The sequence below is a fragment of the Neovison vison genome, chromosome 10 (assembly GCF_020171115.1).
Source record: "Neovison vison isolate M4711 chromosome 10, ASM_NN_V1, whole genome shotgun sequence".
Lineage (NCBI taxonomy): Eukaryota > Metazoa > Chordata > Mammalia > Carnivora > Mustelidae > Neogale > Neogale vison.
Window position 1 is genome coordinate 3,213,237 of NC_058100.1, and position 16,539 is coordinate 3,229,775.

Here is a 16,539-nt window from a genome sequence, read left to right on the forward strand (position 1 = left end):
GAAAGGGGAACCCTCCTACACTGTTGGTGGGAATGCAAGCTGGTGCAACCACTCTGGAAAACAGCATGGAGGTTCCTCAAAATGTTGAAAATAGAACTGCCCTATGACCCAGCAATTGCACTACTGGGTATTTACCCTAAAGATACAAACGTAGTGATCCAAAGGGGCACGTGCACCCGAATGTTTATAGCAGCAATGTCCACAATAGCCAAACTATGGAAAGAACCTAGATGTCCATCAACAGATGAATGGATCAAGAAGATGTGGTATATATACACAATGGAATACTATGCAGCCATCAAAAGAAACGAAATCTTGCCATTTGCGACAACATGGATGGAACTAGAGCGTATCATGCTTAGTGAAATAAGTCAAGCGGAGAAAGACAACTATCATATGATCTCCCTGATATGAGGAAGTGGTGATGCAACATGGGGGCTTAAGTGGGTAGGAGAAGAATCCATGAAACAAGATGGGATAGGGAAGGAGACAAACCATAAGTGACTCTTAATCTCACGAAACAAACTGTGGGTTGCTGGGGGGAGGGGGGTTGGGAGAAGCGGGTGGGGTTATGGACATTGGGGAGGGTATGTGCTTTTGGGGAAATTGGAAGGGGAGGTGAACCATGAGAGACTATGGACTCTGAAAAACAATCTGAGGGGTTTGAAGTGGTGGGGGGGTGGGAGGTTGGGGTACCAGGTGGTGGGTATTATAGAGGGCATGGCTTGCATGGAGCACTGGGTGTGGTGAAAAAATAATGAATACTGTTTTTCTGAAAATAAATAAATTGGAAAAAAAAAAAAAAAGAAAGGCTTCCTGGAAGAGGAATATGAATGAGGAGCCCAGACTACGGATGGAAGAGCGCCTTGTTGAAGAGCTTGCAAGCCACAGAGGGAGAGCCTGCGGTGGGGACGCTGGGTGGCTCGTTTGGAGGGCATGGTCTGTGTGCAGTGTGTGGAACTTCCCAGGCTATCTGGGGGGGTTGGGGGGCCTGGGGGGCAGGCACAGTCCCCAAGAAGAAGAAGAGTGAGAGGTTCGTGCTCGCTCCGCTCTCTCAGACCCCTGCCACCGGCAGCCGTGTGCAGGCTAAGAAGACAGGCCTCGTCTCGCACGCTCCCTGCTCACCCGGTTCTGTACGTCGGTGCTCAGGGTACCAGTCCTGGAGACTGAGCGGAGTGGACAGTGGCTGCGTCCAGTGCCCGGCAGACCCTCCCCCCAGTGCCCGGCAGACCCTCCCCATCTGCGGCCACAGCCCTTGTCTGCGCGCCCCGCTCCACCCAGCCTTTCCTTCTCCCTGCAGCAGGGCTGAGCAGCGGCCTCCCACTCCCCTGCAGACACGGCGCCCACATTCCCCTCCCACCCCCTGCCCCGTGGGGATCGCGGCAGGGCTCCAGGGTCCCAGGGTCGGTGGGCCGGCCCCCACCAGCTGTGCCGCTTAACTCCCTCTCCTGCCTCAGGGCACACTCCGTAACCTCTCCGAGCCTCAGGGACCTCATCTGGCATTTGGGGTCCATGGTATTTACCACGAAAGGATTAATGAAGTATGCTTTGTGGAGAGTGTCAGACGCGGTCACATACACGTGGAACTGGGCACTTTGGTCGGCTTCCCACGAGCGGCGGAAACACTGGATCGCATCACAGCTCACCGGCTGCACGTCTGGGATCTCCAGTTGACGATGCCGCTGGGGAAGAGGAGTCTATGTTATTTTTAAAACTTTACAAACGAGGAAACTGAGGCCACAGACCTACCTACAGATTTGCCACAAATTATGAAAATGTGTTTGTAAACAAGCAGCCACATGGATGCACGCCCTCTGACAGCAGAGCAGACAATTCTCCTTTGCCCCAGAAACGGAGAGAAAGACGGGTCAGCGACAGATGGAATGTCTTGCTCGAAGGAGGGGAAAGGGCCAGCGTTCCAGGGAGGGGAGAGCCGAAGGGAGGCGACGCTTTCCGTCTGACCCAGGGCGTACTGACCCCGCAGATGGACAGGATCTCTGCCCATCCAGGATGTCCTTCCTGGGTGAGACCGCAGGTTTGACCTCGGAGGGGCCCACGCAGACCAGGAGACCCCGAGTGGGGGCTCTATATCCGCATCTGTCCTTCGCACCCCACTTCCACATGTGCACAGGGGAACAGGGCAGAGCCCTAAGCAAAGAGGAGGCGACAGGGACTCGGCTCATCTGTTGGCCCGGAGCCGGGGGCACTGCTGGCTCTCGTCCGAGCAGCAGCAGGAACGCAGCACACGGTCACCCAGGCCTGCACACCGCAGTCCGTACCCAGCACCCCTGCTGACCTTCACGAGGGCCCCCGGGTTAGGCAGTGCTGCATCCCTGCTGAAGAGGGACTCTCCCCCGAGGGCCTCACCCAAGATCCCACGACAGGTGACCAGCCGTACACAGGGGTGTAGCATCAGGGCAGCCTGCTCGGAAACGCTGCTCCTCTGCGAGCGGAAAAGAGACGGTGCAGGTGGTTCCTTTCTAGCAGAAACTCAGCACAGGACCGGCCTTTCCTACACCCGGGGCAGCCCTGCCCCCCGTGAGGCTCTGTGGGCCTCCAGCACCTGCTCTCAACGGTTTCCTCACCGAGCCCTCCCTGGGTCTTCCCAGCAGAAGGCAAACCAAGCCCTTTCCCACTGCTGGCCTGACGACAGTGGGGGCACCAGAAGGATGGTCACCGAAATCCCGAAATCCTGCCTTTGCCGCTTTAGTCCCTTATTTACTCATACAGCTGCGCTCCCCGTGGACCTGCTGTCAGCCGAGTTCGGCTAAACCTCGGGCTTTCAGAGAAAGAAGCAGCCCTGCCTTCAGGGAACGTGTCATCTCACCGTCTGAGCTTTTTGGAGCCTGTGGGGATAGGACAAGAAGAGGCCTATTTCTTGGCATCAGAAATCCGACCCATTCAATCCCTCAAGCAGTTAGCAGGAGCGGACGGTGGCCGCCTCTAGGCCTGGAGTTGGTAGAAAACCAGGGAGCAGGGGATAAGAGCTTTGGTTGTGAACGGGGCCCGAACAGTCATCCTAAGTATGAGGTCAGTTAGGAGCTCAGAGCCCCTGCCTGGTGCCACCGCTGGGCCGGCTGTGGCGGGAGGGCCCGTGCAGCAGGCTGCGGGAGGGACAGCAGAGGTGAGGACGCGAGAAAGTGCGGGGCTGCCTGGGGGAACCCGGAGCGGCAGGCTGAGACGCTAGTGAGCACACCCACGGCACTTCATAGCCCTCCGAAGTGTCTGGGCAAGGAGGGGGCACCGTCTTAGCTGCGCGGGAGAAAATAACCTGCCAGCAGTGATGGATGTGTCTGCCGGGGGACTGGAGGCAGGGAGCCCGTGCGGGAGGTGGCTGTGATAGACCTGCTCACCCGGCTGGCCCAGGGTGAGCCCCCGCCCCCGTGCGGCCCCCGGAGTGTGAGCTGCACCCCGGTCCTGGAGAGCCTAGCTCTTCCCCAGTTTGCGGATGAGTACCCCTCATCCACCAGACGGGCTGGGAAGGAACCTGCTGGGGTTGGAGGCTGCGCTGGTGGCAACAGGTGTACAGATTGCAAGTTCAAGCAGCAGCGGCCGTCCACGGAGCAGACGTGCAGCGGGAGGGACGCCGGCAGGGTCAGGGACTTAGTCGCACCCTGACTGATGGCTCTAATCACCCCGCAGTCCCCCCAGAGGACACCAGGATCGATGGCGGCCCTGTGATTCTGCTGCAAGCTGGCACCCCCCACAATCTCACATGCCGAGCCTTCAACGCCAAGCCGGCCGCCACCATCATCTGGTTCCGGGATGGGACACAGCAAGAGGGCGCTGTGGCCAGCACGGTGAGACCCTGCTGCTCCCCCAGACCCCTCAGCCCCATCCCAGGTGGGCCTGACCCAGAATCGGGGGGCACAGATGTGACGGGGGAGCTTGTACGTCATCTGGTAAAACCCTCATTGTGTAGCTGGGATCCAGAGGAAAGGAGGGGCACCTAAGTTCATGGTGCGCTGGTGCATTCAGTGGCTAGCAGAGATGAAGAATAATGCTAATGCCAGATACACTGATTAAACACCTACTGTGTGCTGGGCACAGTGTATGCTGAGCTCCTAATGGACAGTCCCTCTGGATCCTCAAGGGAGTTTCATAAGGCTGGTGTTCTGTCCAACTCACCAAAGAGGGACACCGATGGTCAGAGAGGCTGATGCCTTGCCCGGGGTCACAGGGCTGGTGTGCAGCGGAGCTGGGGTCTGCAGGTGGCTCAGGCTGCACCCTACTGAGCCCCTCGGCCTTCTTCCTTCAGCCTCTGGTTGGCACGACTGAGTGAGCAGGCTGTGGCAGAGTCCCCAGGGGACGTTCTGGGCGGCGCTGGCTGGAGTGAACATCCACCTCTCCAGTGTGAGGTGCTTCTGCCAGCTGCGGGCAAACACACAGGTGTGCCCAGCCCTTTGCTGGGCCCGTGGGAGACCCGCTCACCTGTGTGCCTCGGAGAGCAACGCCAGGCAGAACCGGGTTAGCCCTGCCCTTGACAGGCTGGGTGACCTTGGACAGCTCCCTGCTCTCTGGCCTTGGTTTCCCTATTTGACTCAGGACACTCCGGCTTCAGTGGTGCTTAACCTTTTAGCACAAGACATCTGTAATTTTTCTCCGTTAGGGCTACATATTTTGAAATGTTCTGGCAACGAAAGGAGCTGATTTGTTAACAGCCGTTTGTCGTTCACGTCCCTTCTCCGGTTTTCTAAAGACGCAGATCCTGGGCGAGCAGCGGGGGGAGGGGGGAGCCTGCGCCCTGCACGGCGCCAGCCCTGCTCTGCCCAGCGGAGGCCTGCGTGCTGCTGCCGGAGAGCTGCGATGTGGTTTGCCTTGCACCAAACAGCTCACAGGTTCTGGTGACCACGTGCGGGGGCCTCAGGTCGGCCCTCGCGGAGCCGGGGAGACAGCCCGTGGGCCTTCCCGCTCTCCAGGGGCCCGCAGTCTGGCAGGAGAACCCCAGCACCCAGCTCACGCACAGCCCCCCTGGGGAAGCTGCTGTGCCCAGAGCAGGACAGACCGAGCTGGAGGGTCTTGGGGGCGGGAGGGTCGCAGAGACAGTGCAGAAGAGGAGGGACTTGTGCCGCCCTGAGTCCCCGGAATGAGGCTCCGAACCACGGGGAAGGCAGGCCATGCAGCGTGGGCTCTGGCAGAAACGGTGCGGCACTTAGCAGCCGTGGCCCGACACGGGCCTGTCAGTCGTGTGCTCGGCCCTTGTGTGTCGTGCTCACGAGCGGGGACTGTGGGTCCTGGAGGGCAGATGGGAGCTCACTGCATTTTCTGTTCCGTTTTTCCGTACGCTTAAAACGTCTCTAAAAAATAAAGTCTATTTATTTTATTAGCGTCTATGTATTTTGAGAGGCTGGGGCTGGGGCAGGGGTGGGGAGGGCTGCAGCTCCGCTTAAAGTCCCCTTGCCCCTCCAGCGCAAGCCCGTCTCTGCGGGGTCCTCCTGGTCGCGGTGAGGGGGGTGTAGCCTGACCCGCTCTCCCACTGTCCCACCCCAGGAGCTGCTGAAGGACGGGAAGAGGGAGACCACCGTCAGCCAGCTGCTCATCAACCCCACAGACCTGGACATCGGGCGCGTCTTCACCTGCCGCAGCGTGAACGAGGCCACCCCCACCGGCAAGGAGACGTCCATCGAGCTTGACGTGCACCGTGAGCGGGGGTCCTGCCGCGGCGCCGGGGGGAGGACCGGGCTGAGGGAGGGAGCGTGGGGCGACCTCGGAGAAGCCCCGAATGCCGATCCTGCAGGGGCCGGGGGCTTGGGGGAGGCGCGGGCTGGGAGTCAGGCAGCTCTTGGGTCGGACCCAGCGTGAGACTTGGGCTGTGACTTCACCTCTCTGAGCCTCAGCTCCCAACTCTGTGTACGTGAGGAAGAGAAGACGCGGGCCTTCAGGGTCTTCTCTGAAATTCCAAACTAAACCCAGTTTGCTGGCAAACCATGGACTAAGGTTCTCCACAGTCTCTTACCTAACCCGTATCTCACTATGAGGTGCTGCCCAGACCCCGCTGGGGGTCTTACGTAGCAAATGGCCTGTGCACACCAGCACCTTTCTAAAATGGGGAAAACTCCAAATTCTGAAATACATCTAATCCCCCGGGGCTCAGAGAAGGGACTGGGGACCCGTTGCCGTCTGTTGGGGCTGGGAGAGCACTTGGACAGGACAGTGTCAAAGCAGCCAGCATGGAGCCTACTGCTGTGTGTGTGTGGGGGGGGTACAGCCCCTCCACCCAGGAAAGGGAGGGAATGGGCAGGGGCCGGAGATGCCCCACCTGCACCCCTTTCAGTGGGCCCTGCTAGGCTGCCCTGACTCCTCGCAGCCAATGTGCACTTTACATCCCCTAAGTGTCCCTTAGGCGGCAGCCTGGGTCCCGGCCCCCTAGCCAGTCCCCTAGCCCGGCCCCCTGGAGGCTCCCTGGGGTAAAGGTGAGGAAGACGCCTTCTTACTGGCCCTGGTTCTCTCTTCACTCCAATTCCCAGATCTCTGCACAGGGAGAGGGCTGGGTGTGTGGGTTAGGAAGAGAAAGACACTTGAGGGACAGAAAAGACCCTTCGTGTCCCCTGCCTTGCAGACCCTCCCACAGTGACCCTGTCTATTGAGCCGCAGACGGTACAGGAGGGGGAGCGCGTCGTCTTCACCTGCCAGGCCACAGCGAACCCTGAGATTCTGGGCTACAGGTGCAAGGGGTGGGGGCTGGGGTCAGCCTGGGCCTGGCGTGGGGGCTGCCGGGGGCATTGCGCCCCCGGCCGGGGGTGAGAGTTGTCCAGGGCCTGATCCCCGCCGCGCCGCCTCCACCCCAGGTGGGCCAAGGGCGGCTTCTTGATTGAAGACGCGCACGAGAGTCGCTATGAGACGAACGTCGACTATTCCTTCTTCACGGAGCCCGTGTCCTGTGAAGTGCACAACAAAGTGGGGAGCACCAACGTCAGCACCTTAGTCAACGTCCACTGTGAGTGCTGCCCGGGCAGGGACCCCTGAAGGGTCAGGGGTAGGGGCGGGGGCTCCGTGAAGCTCAGGACAGGCGACAGGCTGGGAAGGTGGCCGGGCGGCGGAAGGAAGGGCAGGGCGGCCGGCGCTGAGCCCCGACGAGACCGAGGCCCTAGCCAGGGCTCTTCTCCACGCAGTTGCCCCCCGGATCGTAGTTGACCCCAAGCCCACGACCACAGACATTGGCTCTGACGTGACCCTCACCTGCGTCTGGGTGGGGAACCCCCCCCTCACCCTCACCTGGACCAAAAAGGACTCAAACATGGTAAGACGCTTGCGGCCCGTCTCGAGCGCCGGGAGGAAGGAGTCGGTCCCAGGTGGGAGAGCGGGGGTGGGGCGGGGCAGGTGCACCGTGGCTTTTCCGGTCGGAGCCGCGGTGTGTCTAGGGTCTTGGGATTTGAAGCAGGAGGCCAGTGCTTGGGATCAAACCCTCTTCTTGCCGTGGAACAGCGGGCGACTCAGTGCCTGTGGGAGGGGCATGGGGACGTAGGTGTGTGTGGAGGGAGGGGCTTCTGCAGCTCTGTAGACCCCTGCATTAGATAGTTTGGGCTGCAATACAGGAAGAGGGATGTTAGGATGAGACTCCCTGTCTTGCTTGGCAGGGAACGTTCTAGAACAGACCGAGAGGCTGCGTTCTCTGAAGTCACCGCAGCTCCGGCTGCCCTCGCTGGCCTCTGCCCTTCACAGCCCACTCTAGTGGAGATCGAGGGCCCCAGTGAAACCCTTTTTAGAGTCAGGGGATGCAGCCTTTGCCCTTCCGGGAATTCACTTGTGGCCCTTCCTGCTTTCTTCCCAATGCCTCCGATGCGGGGCCCCGCTTGGACCCAGGGGCCCAGGCCTCCTGGCTCCCCACCCGAGGCTGCTCTCTCTGCCCAGGTCCTGAGTAACAGCAACCAGTTGCTGCTGAAGTCAGTGACCCAGGCCGATGCGGGCACGTACACCTGCCGGGCCATCGTGCCTCGGATCGGCGTGGCCGAGAGGGAGGTGCCCCTCTATGTGAACGGTGAGCAGCCTGCGGGGCTGGGCCTGGGCGGGCAGGTGCTGCCGCGTCCCGCCAGCCCTGACTGCGTCTTCTTGCTCACAGGGCCCCCCATTATCTCCAGCGAAGCGGTGCAGTATGCTGTCAGGGGCGACGGGGGCAAGGTGGAGTGTTTCATCGGGAGCACGCCACCCCCGGACCGCATCGTGAGTGCCGCCTGCGTCCCGGCCAGTGCCCCGGGGGCTGCGTCCCTCTGCCCCCATCCCTGCTCACAGGACAGCCCCTCCTCCCTCACCTGTCACATGGCCCTGAGCCAATTACTTAGTGTTTCAAACCTCCGTTTTGTCACCCACAAAATGGGGTCGGTGTCCCCGCCTGGCCGGGTGGCTGTGGGGCGGCCGTCGCGACAGGTGCGAGAGGCCGGGGTTGCTCTGTCTGCCTCATCTCCTTCCCTCTCCCAGCCTCCCTGCTCCCCCTCCCTGGCCTCCACCCTGCCCCTGGGCTCCCTGGCCCTCTGCCCCCTTCTGTCTTCCTCCTCCGACGCGCTCCCCCTGCCCCCTCCTTTCTCCTCTTCCCCACACCATGCGCCATTAATTCCTCCTGTGACCATTAACCGTCAAACCCCTCATCACATTTAATGACCATTTGGCTAACTCCAGGGCTGCCCAGGGACACTTCATTACCACGGCCGCCTGGGCAGCGGGCGGCTCGGCTCCCGGGGGGCTTTCCGTGCAGAGCTAGGAGGATTGATCCCTGGGAAGGAGCCAGTGCTCAGCCACTCCCCCTCCCTCGGGCTCCACTCAGGGAGGGGACATGAAAGGGGTGTCCCGACTGGGGGGTCAGGGATGCAGAAGGATGGGGATACCCCTTTTCTGTGAAGGATCGTCCCTGTTTTAAGAGTCTGGGGATGGGTCTCCAGAACCCTCCAGGTGGGTTCAGGTGGGGCTGCCTGTGGGTTGGCTAAAGGTGGGGCTAAAGTCTGAGTCATGAGCGGGACAAACCTTGGGCGTCCAACTCCAACCTGGTCCTCTGCTTTCACAGATGAGGACCTGGAGGCCCAGAGAGGGGGAGGGAGGCCACACAGGGGCTCAAGGGACAGCCAGGCTCAGGGCCCAGTGTTGACTCCCTATCCGGGACATCAGGGGCCACCAAACGCTGGTTCACCAGCCCAACCATGTCTACACTGGTGGGATTCTTATAAAAATAGAGAATCTTGGAGCTCTCCCCTGGAGATGCACATTTAAGACTTAAGCTCCAAGAATCTGCATTTTAAAGAATGTCCCTCAGCATATTGGCACGTTCCTATCTCCATCACGCTGGGAGCCGCTGTTTCCCTTAGACTGGAGATCCCATGCCAAGGTTTGAGGCAAGAGGGTGACTTGGGTTTGTTGCAGGGTGAGTACTGGGCTGGGCTGAGGGACACACGGGACGCATGGGACAGGAATGCCTGGAGGGTCGGCCAGGTGTTTCTGCCACCAGCCCTTCCTTACGCCCCCCTGCCTCCCCCCTCCCCACTCTCTCCACCCAGGCCTGGGCCTGGAAGGAGAACTTCCTGGAGGCGGGCACCCTGGAGCGCTACACGGTGGAGAGGACCAACTCGGGCAGCGGCGTGCTGTCCACGCTCACCATCAACAACGTCATGGAAGCAGACTTTCAGACGCACTACAACTGCACGGCCTGGAACAGCTTCGGGCCCGGCACGGCCATCATCCAGCTAGAGGAGCGAGGTGACTGTGGCTGGGTGCCGGCCGCTGGGGACTCTGCTCCCTCCTCTCTCCCCGGCAGTCCTCATGGGGAGATGACCCTCTCGGGGGCCTGCCCTCCAGAGCCTGCGCTTGTGCTCCGCTGGGGATACCCACCCCCTTTTCCCAAAGTGCACTAGCGGCCCCTCTGGGTCTGCTGCACGCTCGGGTCCGCAGGGACGGCTGTGCACAAGACGCCGTGCCAGCCCTTGAGGGGCTGTTGGGTCAGAACAGAGTGGGGAAGCGAAGGACTTCAGCTGGGGAAAAATCAGATGCTTCGTGGACGGGTGACCTCCCTGGGTTGGCATGAGGGTGCAGAGAGGAGGCACGTGGCGGGCGCCCCGCAGCGAGTGGTTCCCGCCTCTTCGAGAATCCTTCCTCTGCTAGGAGGCACGCGCTTCCTCCCGGAAGACAGTGCGTGTGGAAGGAGGCATTGCCTTTGACTTTGCTGGATGCTCTGAGGAGGGAGAGACAAGTGGGGGCTCCCGTCCGGTGGGTCTTAGCTGAGAGTGCCAGCGAAGGGGTGGTGGGGAAGAACGAAGTGGAGGGAGTACGGCAGGACTCAGCACGGAGGGTAAGGACGTCCCGCAGATCTGATCCATCCAGGACTGCCAGGGAGGGAGAGTTCGCTGGAGGAGGTTCCCTGGGTCCTGCTTAGCTCAGGGGAGCAGGGCAGCCAAGGAGAACTGTTGGAGCCCTGGGAGGGCAGGTGCCGGGGCCGCCCTGGCCAGGGTGAGGAGGTGGCGTGGTGGAGAGATGCGGGGGGACACGGGTGGCGGGTCTGAGTTTGTGGAGACGGCTGAGCTCAGACCATCCCAGCCCAGGAAGCCAAGGCCAAGCCTCGCAGGCAGGTGGGCTGCAGAGGGGTGGACGGACACCCAGGGCCAGAGTCATGCTGTGTCACAGCTGCAGGGAGGGGACATGGCCATGCTCCCAACTTGGATTAAGCTGAAGCTCAGGCCTAACCCCAGACCCAATACAGAGCTTCCTCTCCAACTCCCCCTAACTTGAGGCAAATGCCGTTCCCATCCATGGGTGCCGGCGGGACCCTGGTGCTGGCGTTCGGGTCTGCGTGAGCCGCCGGCCTCACCCCAGCCTTCCCTTCTCTCTGAAGAGGTGCTGCCCGTGGGCATCATCGCCGGGGCCACCATCGGCGCGGGCGCGCTGCTCACCTTCTTCTTCATCGCTTTGGTGTTCTTCCTCTACCGACGCCGCAAAGGCAGTGAGTCCGGGCCTCCCACCCGCATGCAGCTCCCCCCTCCCCTGCCTGAGCAGACAAGCCCCCCGGTGCCCCCAGCCCTCAGGGCTGGCCAGCAGAGGCTAGCACAGTGCATCCACTTGCTCTTCCCTGTGCAGGCCGCAAGGACGTGACCCTTAGGAAGCTGGACATCAAGGTGGAGACTGTGAACCGGGAGCCACTCACGATGCATTCAGACCGGGAGGAGGACACCGCCAGCGTGTCCACAGCGACTCGGGTCATGAAGGCCATCTACTCGGTGAGGCTCCCCCTCCTCCTGGCCCGCCCCCGCTCTACTAAGACCGTCTGTCTTCCCTCTGATGACGGGCTCTGATCCTGCCATGCACACATGCTCGTGCACAAACGCACACGCGGGCACGCACACGTCCTCTCCAGGCTAATTTCCGTGCCGCAAAGGACAGGCAAATGGGACCTTCCATAGGCCGGGGCTTGGCCCGGTCCTTCCCGTACAGTCAGACTTGGAAACCCCTAGTTTTCTGATCCAACTGCCACGTAGCTCAGAGGGGGAGGAGGAGACCGTCCCAGGGAGGGGCTGTGACACACCCAAGGTCACACTGTGTGTCAGCCATAAAACCGCTGCCAGGTCGTATCTCCGACCTCTTCCAATGCCCCGCGCCCCAGAGCCTCTCCCGGGCTGGGCGCACACTCAGAACCCGAGTGTACCCGGGGCCCCAGACCCCTCCGGCGGCCCTGGGCTTGGGGCGGGGCCGGCGTGGGATGAGAACCGCCGGGCCCTGACGCCCACCCTGCGGCTCCGCAGTCTTTCAAGGACGACGTGGACCTGAAGCAGGACCTGCGCTGCGAGGCCCTGGACACGCGGGAGGAGTACGAGATGAAGGTGCGCGCGGGGTGGGCGCGGGCGGGCTGGGGAGGAGGGGCGCGGGCTCCCCGCGGGCCCGGCAGGTGCAGCCGGCCGCGCCCCCACCGCGCCCCTCGCCCCTCGTCCCCAGGACCCCACCAACGGCTACTACAACGTGCGCGCCCACGAGGACCGGCCGGCGTCGCGGGCCGTGCTCTACGCCGACTACCGCGCCCCCGGGCCCGCGCGCTTCGACGGGCGCCCGGCCTCCCGCCTCTCGCACTCGAGCGGCTACGCGCAGCTCAGCTCCTACAGCCGCGCCCCCGCGTCCGACTTCGGCCCCGAGCCCGCCGCCCCCGGGCCCGCCGCCCCGGCCGGCGCCGACTCGGCCAGCACGCTGTCCTACGAGAACTACGACAAGTTCAACCCGCACCCCTTCCCCGCGGCGGCGGGCTACCCCACCTACCGCCTGGGCTACCCGCAGGCGCCGCCGTCGGGCCTGGAGCGGACCCCGTTCGAGGCGTACGACCCGATCGGCAAGTACGCCACGGCCACCCGCTTCTCCTACACCTCGCAGCACTCGGACTACGGGCAGCGGTTCCAGCAGCGCATGCAGACTCACGTGTAGGCCCGGGGCCGGCCGGGCGCCTCTGCGGGGCAGAGGACGAGGCTGTCACAGCCGTTCCCTGATATTCAGGGGCGTTGCGCGTCGCTCCCGGCCCGGCCCAGCCTTCGTCCTCCTCCGCCGGCGCGGCAGGTGGGGAGCAGGTCTCCCGGAAACACCCCGTCCCGAGGATGGTGCTCTGTGCATGCCCCAGCCTCCTGGGCCTGCCCTTCCCTCTTCTTCGGGAGGACGTGTCTCTTCTGACCTGGGCTCTCTCCTGGCCCCAGCACGCGGACAGGGAAGCGAAGGTTGTGGAGAGCGGAGGGGACACTTTTTAGCATTCCCATTCTGCCCCACCCCTCTGGTCTCCCCTAAGTGGGCAGGGGTGTGTGACGATGGACAGGCGTTGGCCTAGGGGGACACGCAGTGGGGGGATGGGGGGGCTCAGGCGCAGATATGCGGAGACGCCTTTGCCCGGCCCCCCCTCCATCCTCTGCGTTCCTACTCCTTCCGGGACTGCAGAAGGGACCTCGGATTGATTTTAGCTGTCCACGGAGCAGCCCTGGCACTGAGTTCAGATCCAGCCCTCATTCAGCTGGGATCAGAGGGCCAGCTGTCCTGGCTGCTCATTGTGGACACCTGTGGGCAGAGGACCCAGCTTCTCTGTCCTCTGTGCAGGGCCAGCAGGTTAGATCAGGGTCCCCATGGAGAAAAGAAGGTGGGGGAACCCTGCCCTGACACACCAGCAGGAAGGCTGTGCGCTACAAAGCAGTTTCCAGAACCCCGTCTAGGGGAGCCCCTTCCTTACCCAGCCGGTCCGCATCCTGGCTTTCACTCTTGAGCCCCTCTGGGGCGTGGTGGTGAGAGGGTGGGATGCCTCAGGCTATTTTTCAAAGACAGCAAAAAACAATGAAAACCTCACTTGGGGAGGAAAAAACAAAAGCTGTAGGGGATCCCCCACCCAAAGTCCCAATGGGAAGGGAAGGGGACACCTGTTCACCAGATTCCTAGCACCATCCATTACTCTGAATTTCCAAGCACTTTGAATCCATTTTTAAACATTCAGGTGGTAAGACCTGTCCCCCACGGGCTCTGACAGGCTTAGGGAGGGTGCCTCGCTCTCAGACTGCTTGTCCTGCCCCCCAGTGGGTCGGGGAGGCCCCCTTCCGGGGGCATGGGAGATAGTCTCTGCAGACAGGTTTTGGTTTGTTAAGTGTCTTTTTTTTCTTGGACCAATCAGATTCCTTCCACTTTCAGTGCCTTGAGTGTCCAGCTTTGGTTGACCGGCTCTGTGGGAGGGGGCCCCGGGGGACTGGTATCGCGAGCCCCAGACACACGCCGCTAGGTGTTGCAGACTTTCGGGACGGCGGGTGAGGGGCCTGGAGAGGAAGGAAGGTGGCCCGGGAGGACACTGCAGGCACTCCTGCCCATGCTGTCCCCACACACACATTCCACATGGCCATTCTCAGCCGCCACCTCTGACCAAAGAGAACTGTGCCCCCGCCCCCTTCTCCCGGCAGGCGGGGTCTCTGGGGCGATCCCCGGAACGCGCTTTGCCCTCTCTCCTGGTCACCACTCATTAGTCGTGTTTGCTTTAATGAGTTACATGCTCATCAGCCACGGGCCATCACCACCCCTGCGGATGGCTCTGTGGGGTGACATTCCTCCCCGTCTTTGCTGGTAAGGTCCAGCGGATGCCCAGGAAGCAGGCAGCTCCGTTGCAGCCAGGCAGGCTGCCTCTACATCCCCTTCTGCGGCATCAGGGGCAAATCCTGGGTGTCTCTTGGGGGTGGGGGGACATCATCCAGGTTCCAGCTGCATTCTACCCCTACCCCTGGGAGCAGACCCCTCCGTACCGAGTCCTTTATGTGAGTCCCGGGAGAAGGTCTGGTAAGGATGCAGGTTCCCATGCAGATGAATTCACGCATATTTTGATTCTCTTCGCAGAAACAGAAGCCACGGGTAATCGAACAGTTAAAGTCTAAAGATGGCAATGGCTTTTTAAACAAGAGTATTCAAAAAAATATTCATTTGTATTTGGGGTTTGGCCACATTCTGTTTCCTTTTGTTTGGCTTTGTTTTCGTGCGGGGCCCATTCTGTTGAGATGATGAAGAGGAGGGCCCGAGGTCACTAGCCAGCTCCGCTGACGCTACGGGGACGGTTAGTTTTCAGAAGCCTGTGAACAGAGCTTACTTTTCTGCTCTCTGCTCTTGGACGCCATAACTGGCCGTTCCTGGCTATGGAGCGTGCCCAGGGCAAGGCACAGAGAGACACCAGCGCCCCAGGCCCTCTCTACCCTCTGCAATTTGCACACCGCTCGTCTGATCAGCCCCAGAACTGGAGCCTGCCTGTCCGGCCGGACGGAATTGTTTTTCCAGGGAGGGGAAGGCGCCCTTGAACACAGGAGAGCTTTGCCGTTGGAGGCGGGGCCCCTCCAGCAAGGTGCCCGAGTGCGTGGTGTGGTCATCTCGGTGACCCCGAGCGCCTTTGATACACTCATCTTAGTGGGAAGAGTGAGGCACGAGGGGGTCAGGAGATCAGGGGCCACATCCCGAAGCTGCCATTGGCTGACTAACCTGGGCCTAACCTCTTCATGTTTGCCACCCCCGATGTTCTGGTCTTCAAACGGGGGGAGGGCTGCACAGCCCTAGGATGATTCTGCTCTTGCTATATTCATTTGGTGAGGCGGCGGCCCAGCCAGCCCTAGGGAGGAGCTGGGAGCGGAACGTGAGCAGGGACAGGGAGGAGCGGTGGAAGGGTCTCTCTTGAGGAAAGCTTGCGCTGTGGGCCTCTGGTCGCAGGTGTAGCAAGCGGGTTTCCCGCAGGGTCTGCTGGATGCGGAACGGCGACGGAGCTCACCCTCGGCCTCCGTGAGATTGCTGTGGGCTTGTCCTCTGACCATTGGGAGTAGTCGCTCTCGGCGGAAGCCCTCTCAGAATTCTGCGGGGTTGGCAAAGGCGTCTGTGGCCCGGGCGGGGCGTGGGGAGTCCTCCAGGTTGCCCAGGTTCCGGGTCGAGCTGGGGTTGGGGGGGGTGGGGAGTCGGGGCAGCCACCTTCCGCCCTGTCCTCTCGCTGAGGAGGCGAACCTGCCGGCCAGGGTGTCTCGAGCCAGGTAGTGAGCGTGAGCAAGGCTGACCCTTCTGTGAGGCCGCTGGGAGAGGGGAGAGGGGAGAGCAGTTGACTCTGGTGATTGTGGGTGAGCTCCTGGGGGCGCAGACTGCGTCCTGATTCCTGGATCCCTCGAAGCCCAGCCCCAGAGTCCTTGTGGGGTCACCAGGGACGGCGGTGCTCCCCAGAACGCCATGCCCGGGGTGGACAGGGTCAGCTTGACCCCCCACCTGCAAGCCCATCGCTCTGAGGGAGGGCCCTGCCCCGGAGCCCCTTTTCCTCCCACGCTCTGTGGGGCACCACAGGCTCTGGGCTCCGTAGAATGGAACCGAATGGTCCCTCAGCCCACCTGACCCGTGCAGGCAGCCGTGTTGGGCCATTCAGGTCGGAAGAAAAACACATCAAAGTCAAGACCCCACTTGGACTGAAACGGCTCAGTCGCGGCCTCACTTGGCTGGGTGGACCCTTCCGTCCACATGGCTGCTCTCCTGGGCCGCCACGACCTCGGAAACCCAGGCTTCCCTACCACTCCAGTGCTGGGCATCCCTGGCGGGTTGCTGCCCTGTGCCTCATGTTAGGGAGTCCCCGGAAGGTGTTCGAGAAGTCCCTGACTCTGGCAGGACCAGTGAAGAGGTGGTCAGCAGACACCCCACAGCCCGAGGGATGTGATTTGGAAAGGCATCTGTTTTTGTGAAGAGGCTAGGAAACTAGTATTTAAATACCCCCCTCCTTTGTCCCTGCCTTCCCTGCCCCCCAGTATCTGCCTCTCCTGGAGGCCAGCCTCCATCCGCCTGGCCTCCTCCTGCCTCCAGGCGGCCCGGGGAGAGTCCGGAACGGGGGCGCTAGGGGAGGTTCCCGTTTCCTTGCGTCACTGTGAGGGAGCTCCAGGCCCCGTCCCTGGAGAAGGCTGCGCAGAAGTCACAGGCCATATGGGCGGCTCTGGTACGAGCTGCCCTTACAAATAATAACAGGAATAATAATAATAATAATAATCGTAGAATTGTCCCGCTCCTGCCGGCCTCCTGTCCTGCCCCTGGCTGTTCTCGGGCCACAGCCACGGGCCTTTTCGAGGG

General features: G+C 61.8%; 1 protein-coding gene across 2 annotated transcripts in view; it reads left to right on the forward strand.

Annotated features, from left to right (window-relative positions):
• Positions 1 to 14,410, forward strand: part of KIRREL1 (kirre like nephrin family adhesion molecule 1) — an 85,026-nt gene extending 70,616 nt beyond the window's left edge. Inside the window, exons 4-15 of one of the 2 annotated variants that reach the window (XM_044266648.1) lie at positions 3,643 to 3,800; positions 5,491 to 5,641; positions 6,560 to 6,665; positions 6,789 to 6,937; positions 7,113 to 7,240; positions 7,804 to 7,978; positions 8,060 to 8,160; positions 9,483 to 9,681; positions 10,811 to 10,918; positions 11,053 to 11,192; positions 11,715 to 11,792; positions 11,905 to 14,410. In XM_044266648.1, coding sequence (XP_044122583.1) covers positions 3,643 to 3,800; positions 5,491 to 5,641; positions 6,560 to 6,665; positions 6,789 to 6,937; positions 7,113 to 7,240; positions 7,804 to 7,978; positions 8,060 to 8,160; positions 9,483 to 9,681; positions 10,811 to 10,918; positions 11,053 to 11,192; positions 11,715 to 11,792; positions 11,905 to 12,381 — 1,970 coding nt within the window. In that variant the 3' untranslated portion in view covers positions 12,382 to 14,410. The remainder of the gene's footprint in view (positions 1 to 3,642; positions 3,801 to 5,490; positions 5,642 to 6,559; positions 6,666 to 6,788; positions 6,938 to 7,112; positions 7,241 to 7,803; positions 7,979 to 8,059; positions 8,161 to 9,482; positions 9,682 to 10,810; positions 10,919 to 11,052; positions 11,193 to 11,714; positions 11,793 to 11,904) is intronic. The other variant, XM_044266649.1, reaches the window with a different exon arrangement.
• The last annotated feature ends 2,129 nt before the right edge of the window (positions 14,411 to 16,539 follow it).